A 24,210-nucleotide genomic window follows, 5' to 3' on the forward strand; every position below is an offset into this window, starting at 1 on the left:
TTGGGGTGCTGCTGCCCTCCCTCTCCTTGTTTTAAGGCTTTTGGGGGGGTTTGAGCTGAATCCCTGGTGTCCCCCCCAGCCCTGAGCACGGGGAGGGGAGGGGATGGGGGAGGACGACACCCCCCGGACTATTTTCTATAAGCTCCAGGCAGTCTCCTAAAGCTGAAACTCCAGAGAATGGGAGAAAATCCCCCAACCACCAACGCAACGGGTTGTTTTCTATAAGAGAACTGGAAAATTGCCCCACGCTAAACGCTACGCTATAGGGTAAACATTACGCTATAGGGTAAATGCTATGCTATAGGGTAAACGCTACGCTATAGGGTAAATGCCACGCTATAGAAGAGAACTGCACACTGCTAAAAGAACACAGACTAGCAAGGGAGCTGCACATTATGTAAAAACCAGACCATGCGCTATCTAAGAGAACTGCACCATATAGAGAGCTAAACGCTCCATCACTGTATATGATATATGAGAATTGCACCCTATATAAGAGCTACACACTATAAAGAGAGCTGTACCCTATGTAGAGTATGCACAATATAGAGCTGCACACTATATGTGAGCATGCACAGTATAGAAACCTGCACAGTATAGAAACCTGCACATTATATAGGAGACCCACACGCTATAGAAGAAAGCTGCACGCTATATAACTGTACACTATATAAGAGAACTGGATACTGCGAGCTACACGCTATATGGGTTGCACACTATAGAAGAGAACTACACACTATGGGATCTATATGAGAGCTGTACGCTGTATAAGAGCTGCACAGTATATAGGTGAGCTGCACTCTGTAAGAGCGAGCTGCACGCTATAGAAGAGCTACATGCTATATATAAGAGCTGCACAGTATATGAGTTGCGCACTATATAAGGAAACTACACCCTATATGAACTACATGCTATATAAGAGAACTGCATGCTATATAAGTAAGTGAGCTACATGCTATATAAGAGCTACATGACACTATTTCCTATAAGAGACCCGGAGAAACTCCCAAGCCAAACCCTAAAGCACCCACTATATCCTATAGGTGACCCAAACACCATCCACCCTCCTTTCTATAGGGGAAGCCGAGCCCTAAACACCGCAAGACCCCGGTAGAGACCCACACTCTGTCCTATAGGTGACCCAAACACCATCCACCCTCCTTTCTATAGGGGACGCCGAGCCCTAAACACCGCAAGACCCCGGCAGAGACCCACACTCTGCCCTATAGGTGACCCAAACACCCTCCACCCTCTTTTCTATAGGGGAAGCCGAGCCCTAAACACCACAAGACCCCGTCAGAGACCCACACTCTGTCCTATAGGTGACCCAAACACCATCCACCCTCCTTTCTATAGGAGAAGCCGAGCCCTAAACACCGCAAGACCCCGGCAGAGACCCACACTCTGCCCTATAGGTGACCCAAACACCATCCACCCTCCTTTCTATAGGGGAAGCCGAGCCCTAAACACCGCAAGACCTCGGCAGAGACCCACACTCTGTCCTATAGGTGACCCAAACACCATCCACCCTCCTTTCTATAGGGGAAGCCGAGCCCTAAACACCGCAAGACCCTGGTAGAGACCCACACTCTGTCCTATAGGTGACCCAAACACCATCCACCCTCCTTTCTATAGGGGAAGCCGAGCCCTAAACACCGCAAGACCCCGGCAGAGACCCACACTCTGTCCTATAGGTGACCCAAACACCATCCACCCTCCTTTCTATAGGGGAAGCCGAGCCCTAAACACCGCAAGACCCCGGCAGAGACCCACACTCTGTCCTATAGGTGACCCAAACACCCTCCACCCTCCTTTCTATAGGGGAAGCCGAGCCCTAAACACCGCAAGACCCCGGCAGAGACCCACACTCTGTCCTATAGGTGACCCAAACACCCTCCACCCTCCTTTCTATAGGGGAAGCCGAGCCCTAAACACCGCAAGACCTCGGCAGAGACCCACACTATGTCCTATAGGTGACCCAAACACCATCCACCCTCTTTTCTATAGGGGAAGCCGAGCCCTAAACACCGCAAGACCCCGGTAGAGACCCACACTATGTCCTATAGGTGACCCAAACACCATCCACCCTCTTTTCTATAGGGGAAGCCGAGCCCTAAACACCGCAAGACCCCGGCAGAGACCCACTCTCCGCCCTTTTCTATAGGGGACCCAGGCATCGCCCACCAACCCAACCCCAAAACACCCGTTATTTTCTGTAAGACTCAGAAATTCGCCCAAAACACCCATATGCTGCACTTTTTTCTATAAGAACCCCCCAAAATTAAGCCCTCTCAAAGCTGCGCTATTTCCCCCCCACCAACTGCCCCCCCCAAACACCCTAAAGCACCCCAAAATCATCGCCCACAGCCCTTCTCCCTGTGCCCATCACTCAAATCACTGGACACCCCCCTCCCCCCAAGAAACTGGAAAAAGCCCCCAAAAATCATTCCCCCCCCCAAATAATTGGACCCCCCCCAAATATTGGACACCCCCCCCCAAAAAAAAAACCAGAGGCGGGAGCCGCAGCGACCCATACGCTTTATCTCTTGGATACTCTACGTAGAAAACGGGGCGGCGGGGGCTCGCACCGCCCCCCCTTTACAATATAATAAGGAAAGTAATAAAAATAATACCCCCCCCCCCTTTTTTTAATTATTATGTGCACAAAAAAATGGACTTTTTTTTTTTTTATGCTCTTTCATGCACAGTTTCTTTAGCACCACGGTTGAGGATCCGGAGCGGGACGGGTACCCGGGAGAGGAGGCTGGGAAGGGGGTTGGGATCCCGGGATGCGACCGGCGAAGGGGGGGTTCCCCTCGAGCTCAGCACCCGCCGCAGCTGCGGGCGCAGGATGCGACCACGGTTTGGCAGAGCCCGCTGGTGGCCATCACCCCGCACTTGGAAAACTTGTCGCGGCAGAGGTCGGCTGCGGGAAGGGAAGAATCCGTGGATATAGGGAAAATGGGGAGGGGGGGGAGAAGCAGTGGGGGACCCCCCCACCCTATGGGGACATGATGCTGCTGCAAAGGGGGTGCCTCAGCACCCCCTAAAATAGGATCCCACTTTGGTCCACTGGTCGCTGAGCGATGCCCGGAGTAACTTCGTTGGGTTGCTGGGATGTCCGCCCCCCGCCCCGTGAAAAAGGGGTGACCTGGATGGGGACAACCCCAATTTGGGGTGCGTCCCCCCCCCACCCCCTTACCTCGCAGCAGCTCTTCGTGGGCGCACACGGTGCGGACGCAGATCTCCTTGTTGATCACGTAAACCCGGCGGAGGCTGGCGGTGGGGGAATAACAAAAAAGACGGGAGCTGGGGTTAGTGCAAAAGCAGAGGGGCTCCCCAAAATATTTGGGGGGTTCAAACCCCCCCTCGCTCGCCTGTAAAAGCAGATCTCGTTCAGGCACTGCTTGCAGGGCTTGTGCACGGAGTAGAGCCTGGTGCAGGGGTATTGCTCCTCCCGGCAGTCTGCGGGGAGAAAATCGGCTGGTTTCCCATGGGAGTCCGGGAAAGCCATGGCGGGGGGAGGCCTGACGCCCCGGGGATGGGCTCAGCACCACTCGACGCCTTTCCCGCCACACACACCCGAATTTTCGCCCTGGGTGTGAGCGTGGGAGCGTATCCTCACCCCAGCTGGGCTAAAAGGGAGGATGAACCCCCCTAAAACGGGGATTGAGGAGGGGGTAAGCACTCACCGAGGGGTCCTGGCTCCGTGGGCTCGGTCTCGGGGGCAGCAGCTGGGGGGGGGGGAGAGTGAAATGGAATGGGGGGGGCACAAAAATTTAGGGCTGGAGCAAAAGCATCCCTGGGTTTTAGGGCTGGAGCATCCTGAAGCTGCTCCGGAGCGGGGGGGGGAGCACCACCCGGATAAGGGTGCAGGGGAGGGATGGAGACCGCCGGCCATGGGTGGGGAGGGGGCCGGCGGCTGCCACCCACCTGGGGTCGGGGCCGGCACGATTTCTTGCTGGGATTGCTGCTGGGATTGGTACCGAAACTGCTCCTCGGGGGCACGGGGGGTGACATCTGCGGGGAGAGAGATAGTGCGGCACATCCCAAAAACCTGGGGTGCCCCCCCCCCAACATCCCGCAGGGGAACAACCCCACTTACCATGATAGTCGTAGTAATCCTGAATTTCTGGGGAATAAAACAGAAAAGAGCAGAGGCTGAGGGTGGTGGTGGGGGTTTAATGGTACAGGGAGAAAACCCACCCCATCGGGGCCGCGACTCGGCAATGAGCTCCCCAAAATTTTGCAGCCGGACTGAGGGATGGGAAAACACATGGCAGGAATGAACCCGGGGAACATCCCCCCAGGGTGTTTTTTTTTAAAGCTTAATAAAGGCTTAATAAGGGCTTAATAAATAATTGGCGGAGGGAGGAGAGGCGCATGTATAAGGGGGAAGGTGTTCGGAGGAGGTTGGAAATTTAAGGGGCAGGAGAAAAAGGATGAAGCAAAGAGTATGGAAGCAGAAAGAGGCGTCAGACCGATGAATATTTGGCCAGAAAAGCAAAAACAGAAAAGAAAAAGAAGGGGGAGAGAGGTGGGTGAAGCCTCTCCCAGTTCAGGTTGCTCTAACCTGATTGCTGGTCGTACTGGGAATATTGTACCGGCTCGGGGTAGGTGATGCCTTCAAACCTGCTGTACTGTCCCTGGACCAGGAGCGCTGCTGGGGAGACAGAGCCGGGGGAGAAGCATCACTGGGAGGGGCACAGCCACCCCCAGCCCAGGGATTTGGGGTTCCCTGCTCTGCATCCGCCTCTCCGGCTTCGCATCGTCCCCCAAAATGTCATCCCATAGTTGCCCTCAGGGGCACGCCGCCCGGAGAAGAGGAGGGAGAGGAAAGCGGGATGCTCACCGATGGGTGACCAGCATTGGGTGACCCGGGATTCCCACATTATCCAGGCGCAGGTGGGGATGATCCCGGTGTCTTGTAGCACCCGGGTACCACGACCCCACCCGGAGAGGGGACCAGCATCCAGCTGACCCCAGAGATGCTCCTGACACCCCAGGCATCCCCTGCATCCCTTGCAGACGCCCTGGGAGCTAATCCCGCCATGGATCCAGGGGGAAAAAGGGGGTTCAAACCACATGAGCTGATGCAATCACGCAGGATGCTTTGGCGGGGGGGAATCAGGTCACCCCCCATCCCCAGGACATGCCACGACGCCCCATGGTCCATCCAGCTGCCGCATCCCTCCGCATCCTCGCGAGAGGCTGCATCCATGAGCCAAGCACCGGCGGGAATGATGCTGGGAGAGGACTTATCTTCTCTGCCCGCTACCCCCCGCGCTGTCCCCCCTCTTCCCCGGGCTCCCTCGGCCTCGACTGCTTAATGTTTTCCATCTGTTCGTTAGCCTTTGTGCCGAGCCGCTTTCGCCCAAAGTTTTCCTGGCTCCAGGCTCCGGGGTCCGTCGCCTCCCTCATTTCCATCCCGCCTTTGCCAGCCCCTCGGGGGGTTACAAATGTCATTTTTCTGGATGTCGTCCCCATCCAGAGGTGCCAATTTGGTGCCACCTCGATGTCCCCAAAGCAGAAGAGACTCACTCGGTGCCAGACCGCCTCGCACCCTCCGTGCCCCCCAACCTAGAGCCGACCCCAGCCTAAATACGAGCCCACGGCGGGGTTTGGGGTTAATTTTGGGGTTAATTTTGGGGTAAATTTTGGGATATAGCAGGGGATGAGGTGATGCTTGCCCTAAGCATCACTGGGGGTGTTGGCCAGCTCCTGGGGTTTAATGGGGTGTCACCTCACCTTGGGGACCCCCGGGGAGGGGACACTCACCTGGCAGACACAGCAGGAAGAGCCCCACTGCTCTCATCCTGACGGTAGTGATGGAGGAGCAGCGCGGGCCGGGATGCAGCCGGAGGAGTCTGGATGGGGCAGAGGGAAGCACAGAGGGATTAGCGGAAAGGGGGGGAATGCGGACCCCCAAAACCCCTCCGTTCTCTCTCTACCCGCCCCCCCCAGCACGACACCCCACGCGTCTCTGCCCAGGACCCCCCCCCAGGAGGTGGCTTAAAATAAATAAAAAGAAACCCTAAAAAAAAATAAAGAAGCCTCCCCAAAAAAGGCAGGCTGGGCTTCCCGACTGCGCAATTCCCCGGGGAATTGCAAAGGGACAAGCCCTGAAATATCCCGTGGGCAGGACGGGGGATGAGAAATGCCGGGCTGTCTGAATCACCACCATGGGGGGAGACATCTGGACCCCCCCAGGGATAACAGACCCACGAGTTGGAGGTTTGGGGGCTCCGTTCCTGGGGTTCTCAGCCCCGCTCCTTGGCCAAGGGCTTATGGTGGGGGTCCCCGCCGCCGGGGGACGTTGCGTTTGCTCAGGCGTTCCCTAAATCCAAGGGGATGCGGAGATTTGGGGTGGGAAAAACCGCTTTCAAGAAAAATCCCGCCCGGCGCTGGGGTTTGGCAGCCTTGGGCGCTCGCGGCTCTCCGGCGCTTTCCAAGCGGAGATTTGCATGTCGAGAGTCTGCTTTTCCCGGCGGGGAGACGGGCCAAGGCCGGCTGTGCCGCCGGTGAGCCGGGCCCCCTTCCCCGGCGCGGGCTGGCAGGGATGCCGGCTGCCCTTCCCCCTCGTCCCAAACCAGCTCCAGGGGGAAAATTTGGGGGAAAAAAAAAAAAGGAGAAATGTGCCCAAAACAACTCCTTCGAAACTCAACCAAATGCGTTTGGCTGTTGGGGATAAAGCACGTCGGCTTTCCCGGCGTGCCGAGATGCCACAGGGATGGGGAACCCTTCCCGGCAACCCTGGCTCTGCTGCTGGAGCGGGGAAACTGAGGCACAGGCCTCTGCTGAGGGGGAACATCAGGCACCCATGCCAGGAGGCACCCAGGCACCCACCCTGGCTCCCAGCTGAGCCACGGCCGGGTGCAGCACCCCAGGATGGGAACGCGGCTCCAGCTCCGGCACAGCACGGTCGCTGCTGGGTTTAAGACCACACTGGGGAAGGCGGGGGTCGATGGGACCAACTGCACCATCGCCAGAGCATGGCATCTTCCAGGGACCACGTCCTCACCACCATCGCCAGAGCATGGCATCTTCTAGGGACCACATCCTGCAGCATCGCCAGAGCATGGCATCTTCTAGGGACCACGTCCTCACCATCGCCAGAGCATGGCATCTTCTAGGGACCACGTCCTGCAGCATCACCAGAGCATGGCATCTTCCAGGGACCACGTCCTCACCACCATCACCACAGCATGGCATCTTCTAGGGACCACGTCCTGCAGCATTGCCAGAGCATGGCATCTTCTAGGGACCACGTCCTCACCATCGCCAGAGCATGGCATCTTCTAGGGACCACGTCCTGCAGCATCACCAGAGCATGGCATCTTCCAGGGACCACGTCCTCACCACCATCACCACAGCATGGCATCTTCTAGGGACCACATCCTGCAGCATCACCAGAGCATGGCATCTTCTAGGGACCACGTCCTCACCACCGTCACCAGAGCATGGCATCTTCTAGGGACCACGTCCTGCAGCATCACCAGAGCATGGCATCTTCTAGGGACCACGTCCTGCACCATCGCCAGAGCATGGCATCTTCTAGGGACCACGTCCTGCACCGTCGCCAGAGCATGGCATCTTCTAGGGACCACGTCCTGCACCGTCGCCAGAGCATGGCATCTTCTAGGGACCACATCCTCACCATCGCCAGAGCATGGCGTCTTCTAGGGACCACATCCTGCACCCTCCCCAAAGCATGGCATCTTCTAGGGACCATGTCCTCACCATCACCAGAGCATGGCATCTTCTAGGGACCACATCCTCACCATCACCAGAGCATGGCATCTTCTAAGGACCACGTCCTGCACCATCGCCAGAGCATGGCATCTTCTAGGGACCACATCCTGCACCCTCCCCAAAGCATAGCACCTTCTAGCCACCATGTCCTCAAGATCACCAAAGCGTAGCACCTTCTAGCAATCATGCCCTTGCACCACCACCGTAGTTGCCTCTTCTAGGGACCACATCCTCCTCCATCCCCAGACTCACGGGTACTGGAGATGTTGACAACTGACTTCCAGACCCTTCCCGGTTTTGGGAAAGCCAGAAAGTTGGTCCCTACCTGAGCTGGGATCAGATAACCAAGCTCGGCTGATGCTCAGAGTTTGGTGGTCCCCACCGAAGCGCCCAGCAACGCTCCATCACCAACCCACAGCTGCACCTTGGTGGGACCCACCTCCCTGCAAGCTCCATCTGCTTCCCACCGCAAAGGAAGCCCCGGACCCGGGTTTAACCGAGGCTAAACGTGTCCTGGGATAAAAGGGATTGCGGGGGGATGAGCGAGATCAACATGCGGCTCTGGGCTCCGCGGGCGCTTGGCAGGGGTCCGGGAGGCTTTATCGAGCCTTAGCGGTTGCTGGCAGACCATGGGTTTGGGAGAGCGGCTGGGTCCCGGCCAGGACAGGGGTGCTACGGGGGATGGGGGGGGTTTGGGGCTACCTCGAGGTGGCAGAAAAGGGGTGTAGATGCCCGTCCCGATCTTTGCCAGTTCCCCAGACGCCGGGATCCCGCGGGATGCTGGCACCAATGTCCTGCGGCCCCAAATCACCCTGACCCGGCACCCGCATCCCACCCGGGACAGCTTGGGACCAGAGGGACACCCGTCTCTGGAGGCATCGCGTGCCGTCCTCCCAAGGACATCGGCCATCCCAAGGACATGGCCACACGGCATGGGATTGACATGGCTACACGGCGCGGGATTGACCCGCCCTGCCAGCCCCTTTTTTGCCCCAAAGCAATCTGCAAGCGCCCAAGGCTTCTCTCAAGGTCAAATTCCCCCTGAATTTCCCCCAAACCCGGAGATCTTGGATGGAGCTCGCAGGGTTTGGCCGGGGAACGGGGACAGACGGGTCACGTCTTCCCCCGAGGGCGATGCCAATGTCTTCACCTCCCCAGGGAGGACAGGGAAGCGCCCGCCGCCACCTCCAAACCCAGCCGGGAGCGATGCCGAGGGGTGACCCGACATCTTCCTTAAACCCAGGGTCTCCAAAGAGGGGACGGGGCCACCTCCACCCTCCTCCTCCTTCCCCACCCTTGGCGTTCCCTACCACCGAAGCCACCCGCTGAGACGCCCCGGGTGGGACCCAAGGTGCTGCCCCCCTCCCCAAAAAAAAAACACCAACCCACCCTCCTCTCCCCTCCGCGCAGGGGTCCCGCCACTCCAACCGCGCCAGATGTTTTTGCAACTGCACATCTGGGAACAATCAACCCCGAAGAAAGAACACCACAGTCTCTCCCTTTCATTCTGCTAAACCCCACCTTCCCCCAGCCTTTCCCCCCTCCCCCAGCTTTTTTTTTTTCCCTTTTTCCTTTCTTTTCTTTTTTTTCTTTTTTTTTTTTCCTTTTTCTTTTTTTTTTTTAAGCTCTCCGGTTGCCAGAGAGTGGGAGAACAAAGGGAATATGAAAGGATTCAAATTTTTTTTGGCCCCCGACCAAAGGTTAAAAAAAAAAAAAAAAAAGCCAAACAAACCAAACTTCTTTCCCCCCATCCCCATTTTCACACATCGCATTTTTCATTGGGGTCCCATTCCCCCCCTCAGGGGGTGGAAAAAAAATGGAAATATTAAAATATCCCTTTTCTAAGGTCTCTTCCCAGGACAGAAAAAAATAAATACACGGCTTCCTTCGGACGTTAGGGTATTTTTAGACTTTTTGAAGCGGTTAAAAATCTCCGACAAGAGGTGTCAGGCTGCAAAGATGGGGTCCCCCCCCACCGCCGTTGGCTCTTCAGCCCCCCTAAAGAATGATGTGGGTTTTTTTATGAGCTCCAAAGGTTGAAAACAGCTTTTGAGCCCTCCCCTGCTCCAACCCAGGGGGGGTTTAAGGCAACTTTGCAAAAAATTGAAGATGGGGTTCAACCCCATGCGCTGCTGGGGGGGGTCTGGGATGGGGGGGGGTGTCTCTCTGCCCTGGTCCTTACCGCTCCGGGTGTTGGTGCTGGTCTTGCCCTCGCCCACCGCCTTGGTCTCTTCTCTCTGCTTCCAAAAAATCCGAAATGAGAGTTAAAATAAAATCCAAACTCCTACCTCCAACATGGGGGCTCCGCTGGGTCCTAATGCCACACCTGAGCCGGCCCCTTCCTCCTCCCAACTGGCCGCCTGCTAGGGGGGCAAAAATGATTATAACGCAAAAATAATAATTCAAAAAGAAAGAAATCAATAAGCGCACATGGACGCAACTGTCGGCAGGGTTGGGGTTTGTATTTTTTTTTTCTTTTTCTCTTTTTTCCTTCCAACCGGATGAATTTTAAATCGATCGTAAAAGCGAGGAAGGAGGAGGATTTTAGGCAGCGCTGAGCACGCCGGAGCGGTTTAGGCTGGGTGTTGTGTTGCTGGAGGGGGAGATGAAAGGATCGTGTCAGGGCATTGCTCTGTGAGCTCGGATAAACCCCACAAATTTGGGATCCTGGCATCCCAATCAGCCCTTCCTGACTCTAAGCTTGGCATCAGCGCTCGGTCCGCAGCCCGAGCGACGAGGATGCTGCGACCCCACAGCAGATTTAAAGCTTTATCCCAGGATGGAGGGAAAAAAAAAAACAAACAAACCAAAAATCCCCTTTTTTCCCACCCAGGCTGAGGATACCGGAGCAGATCTGCAGCCCCTGCGTGGCGGCGGAGCCAGCGTTGCTGACCGTGGGGCCCTTTTTCCCCCGGCTCGCTGGCGGCTTTCCGGAGGACGCGGGATGCCGGCTGCATCCCGGCGAGGCTGGGGATGCTCCCCTAAATCCCCCAGTCCGGTGTCGACACCGAGCCTGGCACCGGGGGCTAAAAACCTGCCAATTTTAGGCACGTTCAAAACCAGCAACGGAGCAAAGAGGGTGCTCAAGGGCTGGGACGGAGGGAGAAGCTCTCCGGAGACGGCCAGCGGCGTGCACGGGGATGAGCGATGGGGAGGAGACGGCGATTTTTCACCCATGGGGCAGGATTGCACCCGTTGCTCCAAGCCCACGACCAGTTGTGCCGAGGTACGAGCGTTTCTGCGGTCAGGTCTGACCGCTCTAAAAAACGAGGAGAAAACAAGTTTCAGAGCAGGAGGAGATGCAGAGGGGTTTTTAAGGTGCTCCCATCTCCTATCAAGCTCGGTTTTCTAGCCTGGAGGGTGGATAAAACCATTCAAACGACTCCAAACACATCTAATAGCTGCTCCCATAAAGCTTCTGCCTGCCCCGCCATCCAGCATCGTCCTTGTCCCCAGCCCTGTTAACCCCCAGCTAAGGGCAGGAGCTGCCTGTTAATAATTAAACGGACTTTGCAAACCCCCCTCCCCGAAGCCAGGAACACCCTGCAAACACCGGCCAAGCAAAACACGCCGGTGCGGGGGGGAAAACGGAGGCGCAGTCGGATCCCTCGCACCTGGGTGCTTTGAAAATTGCCAAGCGGAGGCAAAAATCTCCGAGGGTTGTGTGTGTTTTTTGGGTTTTTTGGGATTTTTTTGGGTTGCTTTATTTTTTTTTAAGCTCAGGAAGCCTGGTTTAATAACTCAAGCCTTGGCTAGGATTTCAGGAAACCTCTTACCTCTGCTTGTGCCTCATTTCCTGATCTAATCCCCAGCTCCCGGAGGGCAGAGAGGCGCCGCTGGCGCTCGGAGGGGTTTAGACTTTCCATGCAGGCAAGTCCCCGCAAGAACCAGCCTTTGATCCAAGAGCCGGGCTCAGGGGCGGCCGAAAAACCCTCGCAGGGCAATGCAGAGAGCGCATCCCCCTCCCCGGGGATCGGCTCTTCCCCTTTCGGGATGCGGCATCTCCATCTACCGGCTTTTCCTCCAAGGAAGGAGCGAGTTTTTGCAGTTTTGGCGAGGACAGCTGGGTTTTTCCAGCAATTACGACGATTTTCTAGGAAATTCCAGCTGGAAACAGGCTGATGCTCGGTTTGGGCTGCTGAAACGCCAGCGGTGCCATCCCTGGGTTCACTCTCTGCTTTCGGGTATCGCGGACAGCATTTTCCAGCCTGGATGGAGAATGAGGTGACCCTAAAACCTCTTTCACCTGCTCCCCTGCTCCATCCGACGCTCACCCGTGCCGATGCCGTCCTGCCCCAAGCAGTCCATCCACACCAGGCAGCACAAGCAAGCGGTCAAGAAAATAGTGTTAATTTATTAGACAACGCTCACGACAGCACCATACGGAAACCGAAAGCGGTACGTCATTTCTCCCAACCGGGCTTACATCTCGATGCAACTGCAATAGAGTTAAAAAATAAAGAGATTCGGGGGGTTTTTTTAATGCTATAAAGGTCCTGCCCGAAAGCAGAAGTGCTCTGCAGGAGAAACGCAAGCAGAGAGGGTGCCCGTGGCTGGTCCCCGGGCGCTGGGGATTGAGCAGCATCCTTGGCAAGCCGGGGATGGGGCGGCTTGTAAACAGTTCCTACACGTCTAGGGCGGTCGCGGGGGGGAGGCGGAGGGGGTTTCTTCACAGTGAGCAGAGGTGCGGGGCTGGGATCCCGAGAAGATCCGCGACTCTCTTTTCTTGGGGGTTTTGAGCAGCCAAGAGAGGAAAAGGGAGGCGGCGTTCCCCTGCGAAACGCTACCGGTGCCCAGGTCCTGGAAAAAGTGCTGAGCTGGATCGTTTCTCTTCTTCTTCCGGACTTTCTCCCACAGTTTGTTTCTCCAGCATCTCCTCCTCTCGGCCACGGCCAGCCCGGCGCACGCGGATTCACAGCTGCGATGCTGAGGGTCTCCCTGCGGGAGCCTGCCCGCCGCATCTCTCCGTTCACCAGGATAAATAAATAAACAACAGCATCCAAGGGCCGGCACAGCCTGCAGAGCAGGCGGGAGGGAAGCCCGACGCGTGCTATCTCACGGCGATGGACATCTTGGGCGTAGCGAAGAGCGGTTCGTTAAGAGGCGGCCAGGACGGCTGCTGCTGGCTCAACTCCTTCTCCAGCCTCTTGAAAAGCTTCTTGGAGGCTTTCTTTCGGCGCAGCTTGCGGAGGCAGCTGAGCAAGCCGTGGTCCAGGGCGGTCTGCGGCAAAGATGGGGGGAGAACAGGTTTCGGGGAGGCTGTGGACCCCGAGGAGAGGGCAGAGCCGATGCCACGGTGAGCGCTGCTCCCTCTGCGCCCACAACTCCTTGAAAAGGGGTTGTTCGGACAGACCCAAAAGGATGACATGCGTCACTCACATGCCCAGCGCCCACCCTGGGCTGACCTACCTCCAGCACGAAGGCGGCGAAGAAGTTGAGGGTGGCGATCCCCAGCAGCAGCAGCTTGAAATTCAAGTCATCGATGCCCTGCAGCTTCAGCAGGGTTTTGGGGAAGCCCAGCGGGTAGAGGGTCAACCACGTCATGAGGCCAAAAAGGAGGATGAGGACTACCAAGAAGAGCACTGAGGGTGAGAAAGAAGAGGGTTGAGGAGGAGGATGAAGGTTTGATGTCCCTCTTCATCCACGTGGCCGGCATCATCCTCACCGTTGGTGTAGAGCGGCTCCCGAAATGGGTACCCCTTGGACATGGCGACGGCCAAGATGAGGTACTGGAAGCCCGTGACGCAGAAGAGGACCGTGTTCTCGTAGTTGGGCAGGTTTTGGGGAGCCGTCACCGTGCTGTTGAGCGGCACGTACCTGAGCCAGGCAGGGGGGGAGGCAGGGGGTCAGATGAAGCGAGAGGCAAGGAGAGGGTCTAAATGCTGACCCCTTGGCTCTCCATGAGCACGCGGGAGCCGTTCGCTGCAAGGTGGCTGGACGCATCCTTGACACCAGCCGGCGTTGGCCAAAACCAAGGACAAGCATCCGGGCTTCACGGCAATCCTCTGCGCCGTTCCCATCGCTAAACCCACATGAAGCCGGGTCTCTTACCAGCTCTGCGAGACGGTGACGAAGTAGCTGAGGACTTGCACGGTGATGAGCAAAGCCGTCTGGAGGAGCAGGCTGCCCAGCACCAGGACGCTGATCAATGCCCCTTGGGGACGCTCCACTCCCAGCTCCTGGGCAGGACCCGTCCGACCCATCAGCACCGCCACGGTGGTGGTGATGATCAGGTCAAAGAAGAGGAACTGGAAGTCGCTCAGGTTGGTGTTGATCTGGGAAGGAGAAACCACCCGCTCTCAGCCGCGCGGACCCGTGGAGGGGCAAGGAAAGGTCACGGGTTAAAACCCGGTGGTGACCCAAGGGTATCCCTGAGCATCGCGGGCGTTTGGGCAACCGCGGGACTCACCGTGTAGAGCAGCAGGACAGACACGAACTGCACCAGGCTGTACAGGGCCATGTACTTAAAGACGCCGAAGGAGGTGACGAGCGAGCACCTGCCCTCCCTGCAGAGAGAAAGAGAGATTCACCCACCAGCCACAACACCCTTCCCATGAGTTGTCCCAAAACGGGGACAGAGGCACTGATGAGACCCCCCCCCTTGGTTTTTATCCTCCACCATGAGGCTCCCGGCAGCTCACCGGATGACGGTGGGCACGCACTCGATGTTGGCCACGCGGGAGGTGAACGGCGAGGCCACCGACGCCTCCGCCTCCGACAGCGAGATGCCAACGTCGGCCGCTTTCAGAGCCCCGCAGTCGTTGGCGCCGTCCCCGCACATCCCCACGCAATAGCTGCGGCGAGAAGGGATCCGATATTTCACGACAGGATGGGGGAAAAAACTGGGTCTTCAATGTTGCAACCCCGTATTTAGGATAACCCCACATCTGGGAGAGGGCAGGATGAGATTTCGTAGCTGGCAACTGCTCCGGCACACAAGAGGTGTCTGTGGACAGAGGACTAACCCCCTTGCCCTCCTCCGTCCTCTGTCCCGTGGGGATGGAGGGGCTTACTTGAGCTCTTGCAGGCTGCACACCAGCTGAGTCTTCTGGTCAGGCGACATGCGGGCGAACACGGTGGCTCGGATGAGGATCTGCAAAGGAGGGAAGGCTTCGTGTTCGTATCGCAGCACCCCGCATCCCTGCGCACCCAGGAGGAGCCCGGTTATTTCGAGCTTCGCCAGCTCAGCAGTGCAGGGGGCATCTTGCACCGGCAAGAAAAAAAAACCCCAAACGCTGAGGGCATTCTGTTTTGGAGCTGCGAGGCTGCAGCACGAAAGCCCGGCGAGGTCAGCCTTGCCGGAGGATTCCCAGCCGTCAGACTCACCTTCGGCAGCAGGTCGGCGAAGTGCTCGCAAACCACGGCGAAGGATTTGCCGTTCAGCGCGAAGTGGCAGGGCTGCGGCTGGAGGAAGCAGCCGTCGTGCTGGAGCAGACCCTGCCAAGGAAAACCAACAACTTTTTCTGCAGCGGGGCTTCAACTCGCGCTCAAATCCCCGCAGAGCCCCCGGGCAACGGTCTGAATTGGCATCCTCGACCCACACGGAGCCGGAGGTAAAGCAGCTTCCCTGAATCCCCAATTTCAGGCACGTAAATGATGGTATTTTGGATAAAAAGCTTCCGTGACCGAGCCCTTCATGCCAAGCCTGGCGCAGGACCTGAGCAGCACGGTGCCGGCTGCATCCGAGGAGGGTGTTTGGAGCATCGGCTCCAGCGTGACGTGCTCCCAGGGAGAAACGGTTATCGTCTCCTAAAGGAGGCATTTAATAAGGGGCAGAATCGCACCCGTAATTGCCTCTAAGGGTAACGGTGCTGGGAAAAGAGAGTCCTGCGAGGTGACTGGTCTTTACAAATCCCCCGACACGTTGCCTCAGGACTCACCTCTGGCTGCTCTTCGCCCTGGGAGTGCTCGGAGAGGATGAATTTCAGAGCGGCGGGTTTGTCGTGGCTGGGCGGGGAGGCGTTGACGAAGATCACCCGCTCTTTCGGCTCCACCATACGGCAGCTCTTGGCCACGTTCACGGCCGTCAGCATGTTGTCTCCTAGCAGAAAGGGGTGGCGGGGCTGAGTAACTGCGAAGCGGCGTTTGCCGGCTGGGTCTCGCAGGGCTGCAAGCCAAGAGCGGCTCAAACCTGCCGCGTCCCCTCTCCCAGCCACCGCAACCACGTCGGGGGTCCCTTTGCTTTGCTGTGTTTTGGGGGAGAGCTCCAAAAACCTCCTTTCTGCCCTACCCCAAAGAAAGGCAAGCAGCTTCAAACGCCGGCAGCGCTGCTTGCCTTGCTGCAAAACACCCGAAGGCGACTCCTGCGTCCCCTCCCGTTAGCTGTGCAATTTGGGGGGCTCGTGAGATATCGACGTTTATGTGATCGGCGGTGAAACCGTGAGCGGTTTTGCTCTGCATCCATGAAAAAGCAGCCGGCACCCTTCCACACTCAGCCTGCCGCGAGCCCACCGGCAAGGCAATGCAAGCAAGGAGCAGGGATGCACAAAACCAGGGTCCGGGAGTCCTCGCCGTGCTTCAGGCCACCGGATTCTGGTGGAGAAACCCTTCACGCCTTGCACAACGTCAAGCGTTGGCCGCGTCCCATCTCTCCCCCGAGCCCGGCGTCCCTGTTCCCCTCCGCGGGGTCACCTGTCACCATGACGGGGCGGATGTTGGCGTTCCTCAGGAGGTGAATGACGGGCGCAGACTCTGGCTTGAGGACGTTTTTCATGACGAGGAACCCCAGGAAGGTCAGGCTGCTCTCGGCGGAGTCCCTGGTGGGATACAACGAGCCGGTCAACACCGTCTTCAACAGGAGGCAGAGAGGGTGAATTGGTATAAACGGCTAAAAATCCATCAGGGGGGCAGCCAGCAATTGCTTTAGTGTGGGTTAGGGTTTAATTCCTTGCAGGCTGCAGGGCAGCAAAGCATCCCACGCCACGGTTGGAGCGAACAAAGATCTAAACGGAGGGGAAAAAAAAAGTTGTTGGGACCAACCTCGGGAGCTGCAGGGCCTCCTCGAAGGTCGTCACCGTGCTCAGGGGTTTGCAAGCCAGACCCAAGACTCGGAAACCATCCGTGGTGTAGTATCGCAGCATCTGGGAGAAATCCACGGGCACTGCCAGCCGCGAGGAGAAAAGCAAGGTCAAAATAGTTCCTGAATGCACCCAGGCTGTGCAGAGCCCGCGAGGGGAGCCGGGGCTGGAGCTCCCAAAGGACTGAAGGGCTTTGGATGCTCATCCAGACTCCCACCCCCTTCCCTGTCTTCCAGCTCCTATTTTCTTCTCCCCACGTAACTGGAGCTATTCCGAAGCCCTGTGCCTTAGGAACTGCCCCACAGCATCACCGAGGATAACCTCCCGTGGGGATGAGCTGCAGGGATGCAGTCGGATGACAGAGCAGCAGGACCGGCCGCTTCCCAGCTGGGGAGTGACAGCAAAGCACCGTCCCCCGGCACGTACCGGTTTCTTTCCTGCAAAGGCTGGCGACCGTCTCCGGCGCGCCTTTGCTGTAGACGTGGGCTGAGACTTCGCCGGGCAACTTCACCAGGACGCTCATCCTCTGCAAGGAGGAGGAGAAGGGGAAACGGCGGAGGATCCCCACGGGCGACTGGTGCTTCTGCGGAGGAGAGGGAGCGGGTGTCAGGGCCAGGCAGGAACTTCTCCGGGAGGTACAGCCTCTCCTGTGTGAAGCACAACCACCCTTCGGGGGTACAGACCCAGTGACTTGGGGAACACGAGCCACTCCGGTCCCCAGGACCTACCCTGTCTCGCGGCTGTTCTTCCTCGGGGGGCGGTTTCATCACAGCCAAGACCTTCGTCCCAAACTGCTGGCAGGCGGGCAGCTCACCTTCCTCCTCCTCCATCATCTCCAGGCGCTGAAACCGAGGCAGATGCCGAGATGGCAAAGCCCTGCCTTGCAAGCCCCAAGCCCCATCCACCCCACGGATGGTTTTAAATCCCCCCCTCCCCTGGCAGAGCGAGATGCGCACCGCCTCCCTCTTTATAGATACGCAATTTCCCCCACTGCTCCTCTTACCCAACCGGTGGACTCCATCATCTTGAGGTCCACGGGGTCCCCGATGGGCTGCGCCCGCAGCAGCGAGACAGTGTGGCAGGCGGCCAGGGAGTAGAGCAAGGGACCGGCGGGCAGGCGGCGGGGCTCGTGGACGATGGGCATGAAGTGGTTGTTCTCCAGCGGGACCACCCCCCAGACATCCAGACCTTCCTCCGTCAGGGTTCCCGTCTGCGGGGAGAGCGTGGTGGGTCCAGGCAAGCCCCCGCCGAGCTGGAAACCGCGGTCCCACGGCGCTGCCCGAGACTCACCTTGTCGAAGCAAACCAGGCGGATCTTCCCGCAGAGGTTGATGCGGGGAGGGCTGATGCAGAAGATGCCCTGTTTCTTCAGCCTGTTCTGGGCGTAGATGGTGCCCACCGTCATCGCCGCCGGGAGAGCCGGGGGCACGATGACGGTGACGAGGTCGAGGGCACGGATGATGATTTGCCCCACGGGGACCTGGCAGGCAAGAGGAGGGAGAGGGGTGGGCATCCTGATGGCCCTCACCCAGCTCCACCCGCATCGGCTGACGGTCCCAGCGCCATCCTGGATTCACCAGCTCCGGGAACCCTACCTGGTTTTTAACCAAGATGAGGATGCTGTACAGCGTGCCGATAAAAGCTGTGCGGGAGGGAGAACGGGCTCGGTTAAAAAGCAAAGCGGATGAAGGGTGGGTTCAATCATTTAAGAGGAGTTTGGCTGCTCCTGGCTGTGCCTCCACGCTCAGACGTACCCAGGACGGCAAGAAACAGGACGAACTTCACAGCATCCTCGTAGAACTTGAAGCACACGGGTTTGGGGTAGAGGATGGAGCTGATGAGATCCCCTTTGGCCGTGCAAAACCCTGCGGGAGAGGGACAGAAGGTAAGCGCATGCAAAGACACCGCTCCGAAGGACGCGGCTTAATCCTGGTTTTCCCCTCAATCCATCACCTGTGCGGGTCACCACAGCCAGCACTTCTCTGCCCACGTAGGACTTGGCTTGGATGACGTGCGTCCCGCAGAACAAGGTGTGCCGCCTGTGCTCCTCGGGGGAATAGACGGTGCCGGCTGCTTGGCTGCCGGCCGGGAGAGGGGTTTTCATCACCGGCACGCTCTCCCCTGCGGTGAGGAACATCACGGAGGGAGGTTTATCACCCCGAGGGGTCAGGATCCAATCAGCCTGGATGGGAAGGGGTTGCCGTAGGGCCACCGAGATACGAGGCTCGTCCTCTCCTGCAAAATCCCCAGCGAAAGCCGGGGCGGCGGAGGCGTGCAGCCCACCGGGTGCCGGGGCTCTCACCCGTCAGCATGCTCTCGTTGACCATGCACTCGCCCGTCAGCAGCACGGCGTCGCAGGGGACCAGCATCCCGTCCGCGGGGAGGCTGATGCAATCGCCCGGCACCAGGTCTGCGGAGCTCACCACCGTCTCCTCTGGAAAAAAGCGCGGCCACGCTCAGACATGTCATCCCGGCACCGTCCCGAATGGCTTCCTGCCTGGAGACCTCGCTCGTGGCGGGCATCGCGCTCACCTCCGCCGGGGCGACGGACTCGGACGCCGACTGACATCTTGGCCATGTTTTGCAGCGTGGCGCTTTGCTGCAAGGGAGGGAGCAGTCAGCAGCCACCCGAGGGAAGGAGAAGCGGCTCAAAAAGCACAGCAAAGTGCCCGTAAAACAGGTCTCAAAGGCTCAGGACCACGGACGAAGGACAAGGAAACCAGCCCCACCGTTGGAGCATGGGTTGTGCTCACCCAGCTGGGCTCAGAGGGCGTTCAACATCAGCACAGAGGTCAAAACAGCATCAGAAAACGGGCTACTCCACTAGAGCTGCTTGTCCCAAATAAGCCCACCACCAACCTTCCTTGTCTCGTAGAGGGACAGCCCTAAGGAGATGGTGGAGATGAGGAAGATGCAGGCAGCGTAGTAGTAATAGGCGTCGCAGACCCACAGCACGATGCTGAACACTTGGAAGATGTAGAAGGGATTGAGCACCTGGAAGGGAACGAGGAGAGAGAGCAGGTTTTGAGGGGGAGAGCATCCTCCAGCCCATAATGAGACCTCCGGGCTCCCTGAGGAACAACCGCTTGTGCAGAGGAGGAGCTGGCCCTTCCCTGGGGCTGGCGCTGGACTAGCTGACTTCTCACAAACCCTCCGTCCTCCCCGGCTTTGCTTACGGTCGGTACTCCTGAGGATGCTCAGCCACCTCTGCAACTCTCTGGGGATGCTCCTGTCTGAGCTAAGAGGCAAGGACGGGTCCCCGCCACAGCTCTGCCTTCTCTGATCTCTGCCCAAGCTGCTTCTCCCGAGGTCCTCTCCTCCCCACCAGCGAGGAAGGGCCCGCAAAGCGCTTGCGGCAAGGGACACGGAGCAGGGGAAGGATCTGCCCTGGGACAACTTGGTCTTTTCGAAGCGCGGCCTGTAGATGCACACCTCCTCCACCAACAGCCTGGCGTAGGACTTGACTGGCACCTCGATGAGGTTCGGTCCGTAGATCTTCCTTCTGCAAAGCGGAGGGAAAAAGCAAGGGGGAAGCAAATACACGCTAGGGAAAAGCTGTATTTCCAACTCGAGGGACCCTCACGCTGGCCCAGACCTCCACGGGACAACGGTTAGGTGGAGAAGCCAAGCCAGGGCAATCCAGCGCACCCGGCGATTCTCCGCTTTGAGGTCTGGGTGCCAGAAAAACCCCATGCTCCAGAATTTGCTGGCCCCTGGAAAAAGCCTCATCCGCGCTCCCTGGGCGTCCTGGGAAAGCTGCAAGATCCCTACCTGGTGTTGTGGTCTTGCTGGTGGAGCCCAGCCTGGGAGAGGTGGAGATCTGCGCAGGTCCAGCCTTCATCCAAGATGCTGGCAAGCCCGAGGGGAAAGAAGAACGGAGAAACGGAGTCAAAAATCAGCAGGAGCCTGGCCCGGCAGAACAAACACCACGTCCAAGTCCTTGGTGACAAAAAAACCCCCCACCCCACCCCTTTGGGAAAGGGAGAGCATCTTGTTCCTCGGCATCCGCCGCAGCTCGCGGGAGCCAAGGAGCGGGAACAAAAGGGGCACAGTTCGGAGAGCCGCGAGCGGCACAGGGCGGTGGGGACCATCCAGCACGAGGCAGCTGCCAAACTACATCGCCGGGTTTCCTCTGCCCGCAAAGACGGGCAACATCAACAACTTGGGAGGAAGAGGCAGCGCGGCTTTTCCCCACCCAGCGCCCCCGGGGACGGTCTTCGAAGGCTTTGCAGTGCGGAGAAAAGCTCCAGCGCGGTTATGTGACTTCCAGAGGGTCAGGACCGTTTTTGGGGGGGGCTGAGGAGAGCAGCAGAGAGATGCAGAGGGGATTGCTGTGGCAGAGGGGACTGAGAAATACCTGACTTTGCAGTACGCCTGCCGCCGTTCGATCCAGATGTAGCGCATGCCCTCGAAGAGATAGTACCGCAAGACGTTCTTCTGAGCGGAGCAGGAGGGAAAAAAGAAGGTGTTAGCGGTGCACGAGGGCAGCCCACGCCAAGGGAGAGGATTTACGGGGCGGAGGTGGGAAGGGTCGCTGGCGTTACCTCTTCCTTCTCATGGAGCCGGATGGTGTCCCGGCTCTCCTCCTCATCCGACACGCCGATGGCGATGCTGGTTCTCCGGTCCTCCAGCCTGGCCCCGGGGTGATGCTCCAGGCTGCAAAACCAAGCGTCAGACCCTCCTCGCCCGCCAGCATCGCTGCAAATGTCCCCCCCTCCCTCGAAGCCAAAAGCACAGGCGAGCCCCTGCGCGCCGGCACGGCCGCGGGGATACGAGCCCGGCTCACCTGCCCTCGCCCAGCGCCTCCGTGCGCACGCGGGTGGTGAAGCACTGTCCGAATCGGTCCTGCAACACAAGCACGGGTCTGAGCAGAGGGAAGTGGGGAGCTCCCCGCGTGTGCCCCCCGCTCCTTCAAACGGGGACAGTGCTGCAGGCAGGCAGGGAGTCCCGGGCCACCCCTCCCAGATGACGGCTGGGTTCCAGGGAGAATAAAGAGAAATGCAAAGCCAGGCTGGCTGCTACGGAAGGGGAAAGCGCAGAAGTATTTCAGGAATAATAATTATTCCTGGAATAATTTAGCTCCGGGGTAGCGCGCTGCTTGATGAAAGGAGATGTCAAACACAGTTAGGTAGGGGAGGGTGACAAGCAGCAAGGAACATGCCCAGGGCCCTCCTGGGAAGGCGGTGGCAGAGCCCAACCCCAGACCCCCGGGGACTTACCCTGATGATGACCCAGTCGGCCTGGCCGAGGGCGCAGGGCTTGCACTTCGCCTGCACCTCCAGGCTCGGCTTCCAGTGGAAGAGGACGAGGAGCAGCCCTGCCGTCAGCACGGAGCACGCGTGGCACAGGGCCACCCGCCACGTCTTGGTCTGGTAGCCCGTGACCTCCTGGAAGAAAGGAGGTTGCCTTTACGGTGATGCTTATTCATAAAATAAACTGAAATTATAATTATCCAGCATCTAAATCCTAAATCGATAAAAGCCCTCGGCCTCCTGCCGTGATTTAACACCAGGCAGGTGACAACCAAGTAGCTTTGGGGCTGGAAAACCACCGTCTCGTGCCGGTGTTGCGGACAGCACATGGTTTTTGTGCCAGCACGGCCCCGGCGTGCCTCCCTCCCCGCAGCGAAACCCTCGGACCTACCATGCGGGATTTATCGGCGTCTCGCTGCAGCGTCCCGTAGCCCGGCCGCTGGTTCCCCAGCAGCCTGCTGCTGTCTGCAAAGCCGAAGAACAGGGGGGAAAAAAAATAAGGGGGAGCTGATCCGAGGGGTTACTTAGGAGATGCCACGGTGATGGGCTCCCGGCTGCAGCGATGGCATCCCCGGATCAGTCCCAGAAGGTGGCTGGACTCGGTGTTGCCTCTGCCATCCGCCTCGGCTCCTGGCAGAGCTGCTCAGGGCCACCTCCACCGCGCAGGGGGACGCCGCGGGCACGGGGCACCCCAGCGCTGGCCGGTCACCCTCCCGCGGCACGTGACGGTCAGGCGACCGATGCCAAAGGAGCCCGGGGAGAAAAGCTGGCACAAAACCAGCGGCTTAGCGGCCGGGGGAAGGGAGCAGGGCTGGTGCAGAGCCAGGTCAAGCGCAAGGAGAGCTCTCCCAGCCACTTCTCATTCGTGTTCGCTCCTTGCGTTTCCCCCTGCACGGAGGACGCGGCCACAAAATTTGCTTTTTCCAGTTTTAACGGTGCCCGGAGAGGCTCAGCGCCTCCGATTCCCACTGGTCTCCGCTGCACCCCGATGCCCAACCTGGAAGATGGGGATCGCCGGAGGCATCACCGTAATCATCCCAGGTGGGATTTTAATCGTTGCCCTCCGTCCCGTGAAGTTGAACCCACTTATCCCCTAAATCCACTCCGGATTACAAGTCGCGGCGTCCCAACGCCAGGATCTTAAAGCAGCGGCGGGGACATAACACGTGGCGCAAACACAAACCCAGGAGCTAGTTCCCACCCTTGGAACCGGCAAATAATTTCCTGGCTGGGTCGGGTTCAGGTTTCCAGGGCACTCAGACCGGCTTAACGATTTAGACGCCGGGCGGGAGCCCGTGCGCCCGTCCTCCGCCGGAAAAGCCACCCTGACCAGATTCCTGCCGCTCCCCAGTCCGACCCCAAAGCCCATCTGCAGGTGACAAAAGCAATTAATTAAAACCATCCCCTGGTTTTGATGATCACCAGGGTCGGGGTCTCCGTCTCGCCAAGTGACCCAGTGGGTACCCAGCTCCCAAAATGCAGCCGGTGCTGCTCCAACGGGTAAGTTTTGGGTTGAAGAAGGGGGGGGACGAGCCCAGGGGATGGTTTACTAAAATAAAAGCATTCCCAGGAGCCAAAACGAATGGCTGCAAAGCTTGCCAAGGGCTCGCAAGGAGGGGAGACGTCGGATCTCCCCGCTACCGGCGTCAAACTCCGCAAAAAGCCTCGATTCCAGCTTAAACGCGGCCGGGAGCGGGAGGGCGAGGAGGAGCGCGTGCAGCCCTTCAAAGGAGCGGAACAAAGGAGAGGGCAAAGGGGTGCCTGGCACAAAGGCTTTTCCCCAGCGCTGTCCGCAGGGTTTGCAGGAGGGGGAAGTATCGAAACGACCTGAAAACAACCCAATTCGCCTTCTGCGCCTCCCCGAACCAGGCTGGGTAGCCAGAAGCACAGCCCACCCCTCCGCCTGCGCTCCGCTGTTAGCAACGACAAAATTATGACGACTTTCTCGATCCTATAAACAGCGAATCTTTCGGAGGAGCGCACGAGCATGGCCGCAACCGGCTCCGTCTCGTGGAGCTACGGCTCTTGCGCAACCCCAGCCCCGTCCCCGTGGGTTTTCTCACCTCCCGCTCCCATTCCGGCTGCTCCCCAAAACACGGCGAGCGAGAACGAGCTCTCGCCTTGACTCACCGCGCCTTACCCCGCCGGTTGCGCAAGCGGAGCCGTCGCCGGTTGGGATGGGATCGGTAC

General features: G+C 58.6%; 2 protein-coding genes across 2 annotated transcripts; both read right to left on the reverse strand.

Annotated features, from left to right (window-relative positions):
* Positions 1–2,782: 2,782 nt before the first annotated feature.
* MFAP2 (microfibril associated protein 2) lies at positions 2,783–9,949 on the reverse strand. The gene is made up of 9 exons (XM_059830058.1): positions 9,935–9,949; positions 5,779–5,867; positions 4,574–4,660; positions 4,106–4,132; positions 3,934–4,020; positions 3,693–3,734; positions 3,378–3,465; positions 3,203–3,276; positions 2,783–2,926 (listed from the first exon to the last, which is right to left on the reverse strand). The coding sequence occupies exons 2-9, from the start codon at positions 5,813–5,815 to the stop codon at positions 2,823–2,825; spliced, it is 546 nt and encodes a 181-aa protein (XP_059686041.1). The 5' UTR covers positions 5,816–5,867; positions 9,935–9,949; the 3' UTR covers positions 2,783–2,822.
* Positions 9,950–12,461: 2,512 nt separating this feature from the next.
* Positions 12,462–24,009, reverse strand: ATP13A2 (ATPase cation transporting 13A2). The gene is made up of 30 exons (XM_059829838.1): positions 23,916–24,009; positions 23,662–23,742; positions 22,412–22,485; positions 21,988–22,155; positions 21,555–21,613; positions 21,313–21,424; positions 21,126–21,202; positions 20,540–20,617; positions 20,201–20,270; positions 19,628–19,762; positions 19,301–19,367; positions 19,071–19,202; positions 18,722–18,889; positions 18,523–18,633; positions 18,364–18,410; positions 18,060–18,248; positions 17,773–17,979; positions 17,498–17,611; positions 17,196–17,352; positions 16,732–16,852; positions 16,384–16,508; positions 15,633–15,793; positions 15,079–15,189; positions 14,766–14,845; positions 14,394–14,546; positions 14,162–14,258; positions 13,804–14,027; positions 13,418–13,569; positions 13,162–13,334; positions 12,462–12,973 (listed from the first exon to the last, which is right to left on the reverse strand). Exons 1-30 carry the CDS (start codon positions 24,007–24,009, stop codon positions 12,803–12,805), a joined length of 3,708 nt encoding a protein of 1,235 aa, XP_059685821.1. The 3' UTR covers positions 12,462–12,802.
* Positions 24,010–24,210: the final 201 nt, after the last annotated feature.

This window comes from Gavia stellata, chromosome 27, assembly GCF_030936135.1.
Source record: "Gavia stellata isolate bGavSte3 chromosome 27, bGavSte3.hap2, whole genome shotgun sequence".
Taxonomy (NCBI): domain Eukaryota; kingdom Metazoa; phylum Chordata; class Aves; order Gaviiformes; family Gaviidae; genus Gavia; species Gavia stellata.

What these genes read in the sequence shown, in the direction of transcription:
- MFAP2 (XM_059830058.1), bottom strand. Translation starts at nt 5,815, where the DNA reads ATGAGAGCAGTGGGGCTCTTCCTGCTGTGTCTGCCAG. An exon ending in CTTCCTGCTGTGTCTGCCAG is followed by an intron (nt 4,661 to 5,778) that starts GTGAGTGTCCCC and finishes TCTCCCCAGCAG; the next exon opens with CGCTCCTGGTCCAGGGACAG. An exon ending in CCACGAAGAGCTGCTGCGAG is followed by an intron (nt 2,927 to 3,202) that starts GTAAGGGGGTGG and finishes CCCTTCCCGCAG; the next exon opens with CCGACCTCTGCCGCGACAAG.
- ATP13A2 (XM_059829838.1), bottom strand. Translation starts at nt 24,009, where the DNA reads ATGCTCGTGCGCTCCTCCGAAAGATTCGCTGTTTATAGGATCGAGAAA. An exon ending in CCAGGCTGTTGGTGGAGGAG is followed by an intron (nt 19,763 to 20,200) that starts GTGTGCATCTAC and finishes GTTCCCTTCCAG; the next exon opens with GTGCTCAATCCCTTCTACAT. An exon ending in AGGGCGAAGAGCAGCCAGAG is followed by an intron (nt 15,190 to 15,632) that starts GTGAGTCCTGAG and finishes TTTCCTTGGCAG; the next exon opens with GGTCTGCTCCAGCACGACGG.